Below are 8,259 nucleotides of genomic sequence, written 5' to 3' on the forward strand. Positions count from 1 at the left end.
AACACAACCCCTTCCCCGTCACATGCAAACATAGACTGCTTTGGATCCCAAATGGCATATTTTAATTTGTTTCAAAAAATAAATAAGTACTGAGTACAATAGTTCATAACAGTGACCAAATTGCTGAAGGAATTTATAGTGTTTGTCCGTATTGAGTGAAAAGTGAACATCTAATTTCTGTTCACACGCTCACAAAGGATGGTGTGCACCCTCAAGAAATTGCACTTCTTGTTAATGTCTTTCCTATGTATATATATTTAACATCTGAGGTAATAAAACATTGTTTTGATTTACCAGTGCATATTTTCTTGTCATCTTCACATATATACAATAGAACTTCTTTTTATTATACCTCAAACTCATACTTTTATTTTCTTTTTCCTTTATCAAACACCCCCCCCAATACATTTTAAAATATACTTTTTCATTTTCTCTTAGTCCCATTTACAGGAATGGCTGATGACGCCCTCTTGTGGTCAAAAATGACTCAAAAGAATGAAGAATGTAACAATTGAATGTGGTGTTGTCTTACCTTTGACTTTATGAATACTGACTTGGTTTATGGAGGGGTCTTGTGATGCCCGTGTCTACACGGACATGTTACTAGCTGTAAGCACTCTAAGATTTCTTAAAAAAAAAAAAAAGCTGTACACTGAATTTGATTTTCTTTTTTCCCTTTTTTCCTTTTCTTTAAAAAAACTGTAAACAGCTATTTACAATCATAATAAGTTATAAATCAGTGGTTCTTCGTTATAGCTACTGCTGACAATAACTCCCCATTTTGGAAGCTAATCTTTGTTCAGAATTTTTAGGTTTTGGTTGAAATTGTCTGTGTAAAACCATCAGATATTGGAAATTTCCACTGGTTTTCTGTCCAGCATATGCAGATCAATTCTTCCATTTAATGGGATTTGTACTTCCAAATTCTCATCTCCTGTGTGGTATTTTCTCCCTTTCCTTAGGCAGATATAAATGCCCATTCCAGTTACCAATGTTATTGAACCCAAGCTTATTATTGACAGGGCCACTAAAGTAGGCATACAAGAGGCTGATTCCATTTTTTTGTGCGTGGGTTCTATAGAGATTTGTGGTTCTTTTTCCTCAATATTAATGTCAGGTTCCTTTCTTAAAAGGCTTTCAATATAGCTCTCATTGCTCACAGTGTCATTGACAAAGAGGTTCACCATGACTGTGGAATGGAGAGGTTCTGGGTAACCATGATCGCTAACCTTAACGAGAAGCCGATAGAGGCCGTAGTCATTTTGCATGAGTGACTCTTCCAGAGTGATGTTGCCTGTCTTGGGGTCAATCTTAAAGGAGTCTGGCCGTGGACCTCTTCTCCCAATGATGCTATACGCTATAACCGCATTCATGCCAGTGTCATTATCTACAGCATAGACTTCTGTGATAGGAGATCCAGGTAGAGTAGTAGGAAGGACTAGAAGGTAAGACATGTTAGACTGAGGAAACAAAACCAATGGTGGGTTGTCATTTATGTCCAGCAAAAGGATGGTTATTTTTGCGGTAGAGGACAAAGAAGGATCCCCTCCATCCACTGCTTCAACCCATAAGGTGTATGAGCTTTGCTGTTCCCTGTCTAGAGATACCTTTGCCCTTAACACTCCCTTGCCGGTATCTATAACAAAGATGTCACTTCCGTTCAAAACAGAAAGTGCGACCCATCCGTTTTGCCCGATATCTGCGTCAGTGACACTTATAACTCCAATTTCGCCAAAGCCTGGGAAATTCTCCGGCACAAAAAAACTGAAATCCTTGTTGATAAATCTTGGACTGTTGTCATTTTTATCCAGTACTGAGATGGTAATGGTGGCTATTGCTTCTCGGGGAGGCACTCCAAAATCGACTGCTCTAACCGTGTAGCGGTATTTTTCTCTTTCTTCTCTGTCCAGCTGGGTGGAAACCGTAAGGACTCCAGTCACCTTATCTAAAGAAAAATACGATGGAGCTTCAAACCCTAGGAAATAAGACACTTGCCCTCTTTCTCCACTGTCCGCGTCTGTTGCATGCAGCTTGGTCAAAAAAGCATTGGGAGCATTGTTTTCTTCTATTGATAATTCTATTAGTGATTGAGAAAAAACAGGCGAGTTGTCGTTATCATCTAGAACTTGCACTTTAACTCTTTTATTGACATGGAATCCTTCAGTATTCCATGCAATCACTGATATTTCATAGAGCTGTTGAGACTCATAATCCAATGGCTTTGTAGTCTCCAATAAGTACTCGTTGTGGTAGGGTTTGTATGGTGACAACCTGAATGGGCCATCACCATCCAAATAACACTCCACTTTGTATTTTTCATCTGGGTCTTTTATGGTAAAAAATGCTATTGGGGTGTTCACAGGTTCTAACTCCCTCAGGTAAACCACCCCCTCTGCTTCATTCGCTATAAAACGAGGGATCACTTCAGGGGGTCTCATCATGACTTTGATGATGGATATCAACACAGTGATCACGGCTGGAATGCAACCAGGACCATTGGCCAATACACTCAACCGATGGAGTCGAGGAGTATCACCATTAATCCTCTTGGAGAGCTTGATAATGCCTGTGCTTTCGTTGAGGTGAAACAAAATGCGGGACGACTGAGAAACCTTTTGACTGTAGGAATAGGTGATCTCTGCATTGATTCCCTGGTCCACATCCATAGCATGGACAGAGGCTATGTGCAACCCAATACTAGAGTTCCCAAAGACAGTGACATTGATCTGGGACTCATTGAACTGTGGGCAGTTGTCATTGATGTCACTGATGCCAATGGTGAGGGTGGCACTGCCCACCAATGGTGGAACTCCTCCATCCTCTGCAGTGATGAGCGTAATATATTCATCCCTGGCCTCCCTATCCAAGGCACCCATGACAATCAGGTAAGGAGTTCTTTCCCCACTTTCGTTCTCCTCCACATCCAATGTAAAAACCCCATAGTCATCTTGTAGTTGGTATGTCTGGACCCCATTGGAACCCATGTCTGGGTCCACAGCTGGGTGCTCTATAGCCAAACGGGTGTTGATGGGTGAATTCTCAGGCACAAAGAGGTGTATCTGCGGCATGGGAAACCATGGCGCATTGTCATTAACATCATGGATGGCAATCTTCACCTTGACGAGGCGGAAATACTCCTGTGGTAACACCAGAACATCCAGCAACAGCAAGCATGACTCGGAGGATGGTACTGGTGAGGAGGAGGAAGAAGCAACCCCATTAGAGCCAACATTATCCTCTGTGCATACTGCCTCCCGGTCAATTTCCTGTCCTGAGGTGCGCAGTTCTCCTGTCTGGTTGTCTAGGTTGATGTACTGGCTTCCCAATCCTTCAGAGGCGAGGCTGAAGGAGAGAGGGGTTTTTCCCCATTGGTCCGGTTGCCGCTTCCCCTCTACAGCTGTCTCACCTTCATCCTCTGCTTTTCCCTGGAGCTGTAAATCCTGGGCTAGATTCCCGATGAGGAATCCGGCAGGTAGCCCTTCATTGATGCTGTAGAAGAGTTCAGTGGCACGGCTGTAGCTTGCAAAGCAGTTGAAAGGTCCGAGGAAGAGCAGGAAAATAAATAAGTTCTGGGGAAAGAGATGCACAGGGAGGTTAGTGAATGACGTGATCCTCTGTCAGCCTCATTGATATACTTCATCACTCCACCCACCCACCCAATCCTGCTGCCCCCTAAAGAAAGGTCTTCCTACATAAGACTGTGCACCAGAACACATCTTCTGGTCTCTACCAAATGAACTACCCTAGCTACACAAACCTGTAGTACGTACAGTACGTCATTCTGTACATATTCAATGAGCTCTATATCCTCCCGTGTACATGACACAAAGTGCAAGGCTTCAACCTAAATAGATCACCCTCTGCCTCTGTTCCACAGAGCCACCTGCCCCTGAAGCATCAAGTCCCCATATTCCCCATAAATAAAGAGATGCCAGTATATTTAGCCTTAGCAATGCATTCTCTCATCAAATGCTCATTAGGGAATCATTAAATGGGGGCGGGGAAGGCATGTATATAAAGCATGCATGTTAAAAAAGAAATCCCCACAGTGTACTCTGTAGAACACTGAACAGTGCTTTGAAATTATAATGAGAGGGGAAAACTCCCTAATATGTAAACTTCAGCTTCTTTTCCCCTCCTCACTCAAATATAGTGTCTTTGGCAAATTGTAAACAGAAAATCACTGACACAAGACACTGGTCAGTCGTCCTAGGAATCTGAGTATGCACCATCACCATTTTCATAAAACACATCACTGTTTTATTTTGTATTTTTACTTTAAAAGAAAAATCAAATCTGCAAGCAGTGACAATTCACCAAGCGCCATCCTCTCTTCCTTAGATTAATTCAATACGATTGACTCTATGTGTCCAATGTACCATTGCTTTGGATGAGTGAAAGGCCACCTTTGCCAAATACTGTAATCTAAGTATGCCTTTGCCACAGATTAACCCTTTCACCTCTTCCACCGGGAGATCATGAAAAGCCAAATGCAGCCACAACTCATCATGGCTTGCTGTGTACCTATGGAAATATAGCCACAGCAGCTTCAACTTTGGGAACCCCCCCTCCTCTGAAGTTTACCAGTCATGGCTGCAACCCTTAGCACAATTACTCAAGTGTGAGATCCATTGAAAACAGTGAGTAAATAGATAAGAATGGCCCATACACATGTATCCCCAGTACTTTCTTTTTAAGCAACAATGATAATACTGACATAAATGTGTTAACGTGCCTTCCCTTTCATCCTTCCCCCCCAATTTCCTATGGTGCACCGAGGCTCTTAGAGTTTGTGGACTGACCCATGTAACTTGAAGGCAAAGCTCTTTGTGGATCCCTTTTAACATATACACAGTGGTTCTCCTGTCCCCCCTCCCCCCTCAGTTGTTCCAGTGTAAAGCTGGCTGCATGCAGGATTAAGGAAAGAAAGGCCCACCAAAGCTGATGTCCAAGGTGTACACTTACTTCCAAATAAATTAGCACAGATCAGGCTGCATATTCCACGGGACTTATTTCCCAAGTCCATGCAAGGGACTGCAGCTATATTATTGTTGTTAATTTATTATTTATTATTAATTTATTATTATTATTATTATTAATAATAATAATAATTTCTTCTTGGGAATTCCAGCAGGTCTTTAATTAATATTCAGAACTAGCTGTCTAGGTACCTGAAACTGTTGCTTCGTTTTCACACTCAACCACCTCCTTAGGAAAATCCTAGGCTCTTTTAATTCCTCCCCGCCCCGCAACGTTGGGTTTTTTTTTTCTTTTTGGTTTGGTTTTGCTTTTTAAATGATGGTGTCTATAAGCTCCAGGCGATAAATGCGTCCTTTCACCTCTTCATCAAGTTTCGCTGGATCTTTATCGCCCAACTTCCTGGAGGCTCGAACGGCCCCGATCCTAACGCATCTTAACTCAGCAATGTCCCACCGATTTATGCGGGATTCTCCCAAGGAAGTGCGCGCACACCGAATTTCAGTCTTGACTTTGATCCCTTCTCTCCACCCCCCACCATATTTTTTTTTAAAAAAGCATACCGGCAGATTCCTCTGACTGGCGGCTGTGCTGCTCCCAGGGCTGGATCGCTGCCCCATAGCCAGCTGCCGGTGCCTCTGCCCAAGGAGCCAGCTGGATCCTAGGGCTGGTGGCGAGCTGCGCCTCGTCTCATTCCCTCGGCAGCGCATTCCAAATGCGGTCATTGAGGGTCTCCTTCGTGGGGAGAAGAAAAGGAGGAGGGAAGAGAAAAAAAAAGCCTCCCTCGACCGGCGCGGGGTGGGGGGGGTGGGGGGGTGAGAGGAATAAATAAATAAATTGGAGACACTCCCTCCTTCGCCTCTGCGCCTCTGTTCATGCAAATTCCTCGGAGAGCTCCAGCCAATCGCCTCGCAGGACGCTCAATTAACAAAGGGCTCCCCGCGGAGGGAGGGAGGGAGGCAGGGACCCGCCGGCGTTCTAACGTTTGCCTCTCGCAGTGCCAGGTGCGGGACTGCGCTTGCCCGGCCGGCTCGCTGCCTTGCGCCGGAGCGAGAGCGCTCGCTTTACGCGCCCGGCGGCTGCGTCTCTCTCGCCTCCAGTCCGTTTCAAAGCCAGCCTGTGCCAATGCTGCGCGTTCCGAAAGGGGGCGGGCGGCGGCGGCGGCGGCTCCTAATTGCGGCGCCTTTCTAAGTCGGAGATTAACTCGGAAAGATCCATCTCACCTCGATTTCGTTCCCTGCCTTCGGGGACGGGGCAGGCGCTGGTGGAGCGCTTAAGCGGATCCGCGAGATTAGTGAGCGGCGTAAGCTTGAGCTCTTCTTCTTCTTCTTTAGCTTTCCCAACGGGGTTCCACAGGAGGCATCTCGAAGAGGAAGGGGCGTCCGGGGATGGGAAGAAGGAGGAGTGTCGGTGCAGTTTGGCGGTAGCCAAAAAAGTAATCGCGCTCGCGGGGCTAGTAGGGCAGGATCCACACTATTGCTTTAAAACGGTTTATAACAGTAGTGACAACTGTTGGGGCCCAGGACACATGCCATATGCCGTTTTCAAACCATTTTCAAAGTGTCATACCCTGCTTGGTGTAGATCCGGGATGGGCAAAGCAGTGTGCCAGCCAGAAAAGGAGAGAAAGCCGTCAGGTGCGCGCACGTGTTTTGGTTTCCTTTTGGAGATCCGCCTTCATAGGATAAGGATCATAATAAGAGGCTGGAGCGTCTTAACACATCCCCAACGTGTTAAGTCTCAGGGCTTCCTTTTCTTACCTTGCACGACTTCTTCCCAGCTCTGCAGTTTCACGCTCTGCTCCACCATACATGTTCTCGACGTACTAAACCTGCAGCAGCCCCAGTTTTTATCTTCAGTGACAGCTCATCTGCGAAAGAGTCCCTATTGATGCTAAGCCAACCCCATTCAAAAGGTGCTCAAGGCTGCTAAGAAGAAGAGCCAACATTTTAAAAGAAAAGCAAGCTTAAAACAAATACATTCAAGACACAACTTTAAAAACCCACAACAAGAAAAGACTAAAAATAGCACCCAACAGACCAGCTTACATGCCAAAGTTGTGCTTGCATAAAAGCACCTATGAAACAGTAGGAAGGAAGAGGGTGTTGTTCTCCCTAGCTGTTTTGGACTTCAGTTCCCATCAGCCCCAGCCAGCATGGCCAGGGGTCAAGGATTCTGGGAACTGATGTCTAAAACATATGGAGGGCGCCAGGTTGGGGATGGCTGCTGCAATGTATGTTCCGTTGCCTGCTTTGCACATTATATTTATGGTGGAGATGGTATACCTGAAGTTTAGGTGTACATTTAGAAGTGTGGTATCGTGTGAATGAGACAAACTTGTTTGGAACTGTGTTTATTATACAGACTGTACATGACAGGAGGAAACTCGGTCTGTTCCCCCCCCCCCCCCCCGCATCCCGATTGCATTTAAGGAGAGGTGGAGAGGAAGTACGAAGTGCTGAATAGCTGCTCAGGTGTCAAAACCACTCTCTGCCTTCCTTTTGCAGCTGTGTTTCTCCCATCCAGGCTCAATTTCAGTATCGGAGCCTGGCTTGGACCAAAAGGACCTTGGGAACAGAGTCTGTGTATTGCAGGATGAGCACCTGGAAGGGGGGGGGAGGAGGGTGCAGCACCCACCACCTGTATGTCCCTTTGGCACTTTCAGTTGCAGCTTTTGGCATGATTGGGCAGGCCCACATCTAAAGATGCCATTACATGTAGTTCGGGCTTTGTTGATCAGAGTCGGGATTGGCTGCAGCTGTCTGAATGTACAAACTTGGAGGGAAACCTGGCTTTTCTACCCTGTAAAGTGTGCAATGGCCATAAGCGACCACAGCTTGCTCTCAGACATCTGGGATCAAAGGGAGAACTTTTAGTTTAGAGCTGTTGTAGTTTCAAGGTGGGCTTAAGCCCCCTCCAAAAAAAACACACACCTTGGCCTCATTCAGAAGACACCTTAAACCATGCCTTTAACCGCAGTGGTTAAACCAGAAAACCAGGCTGTGTTCAGAAGACACCTTAAACGATGGCTTTAACCACAGCAGTTAAGCCAAAAAGCCAGGCTGTGTTCAGAAGACACCTTAAACCATGGCTTTAACCATGGTGGTTAAGCCAGAAATCCTTATTTACTGTGGTTAAAGCCATGGTTTAAGGTGTCTTCTGAATGGGGCCTTTCTCTCTCCTCTTAAATGCAGGGACGGGCAGCTTGTGACCCTCCGGTTGTTTTGGCCTACAACTCTCTTCAGTCTGAGCTAGCATAGCTAATGACAAGGGATGATGGGAG

The 8,259-nt window shown here is 45.6% G+C and overlaps 1 protein-coding gene across 1 annotated transcript; it reads right to left on the reverse strand.

The window, feature by feature from the left end:
• Positions 1-842: 842 nt before the first annotated feature.
• PCDH20 (protocadherin 20) lies at positions 843-5,687 on the reverse strand. Its single transcript, XM_063127428.1, has 2 exons — positions 5,541-5,687; positions 843-3,569 (listed from the first exon to the last, which is right to left on the reverse strand). Exons 1-2 carry the CDS (start codon positions 5,685-5,687, stop codon positions 843-845), a joined length of 2,874 nt encoding a protein of 957 aa, XP_062983498.1.
• Positions 5,688-8,259: the final 2,572 nt, after the last annotated feature.

Source organism: Elgaria multicarinata, chromosome 5 (genome assembly GCF_023053635.1).
Source record: "Elgaria multicarinata webbii isolate HBS135686 ecotype San Diego chromosome 5, rElgMul1.1.pri, whole genome shotgun sequence".
NCBI lineage: Eukaryota > Metazoa > Chordata > Lepidosauria > Squamata > Anguidae > Elgaria > Elgaria multicarinata.

Coding starts and splice junctions, on each gene's coding strand:
- PCDH20 (XM_063127428.1), bottom strand. CDS start 5,687: ATGCGCTGCCGAGGGAATGAGACGAGGCGCAGCTCGCCACCAGCCCTA. Junction 3,570..5,540: donor CCAGTCAGAGGAATCTGCCG/GTATGCTTTTTT, acceptor CTCTTTCCCCAG/AACTTATTTATTTTCCTGCT.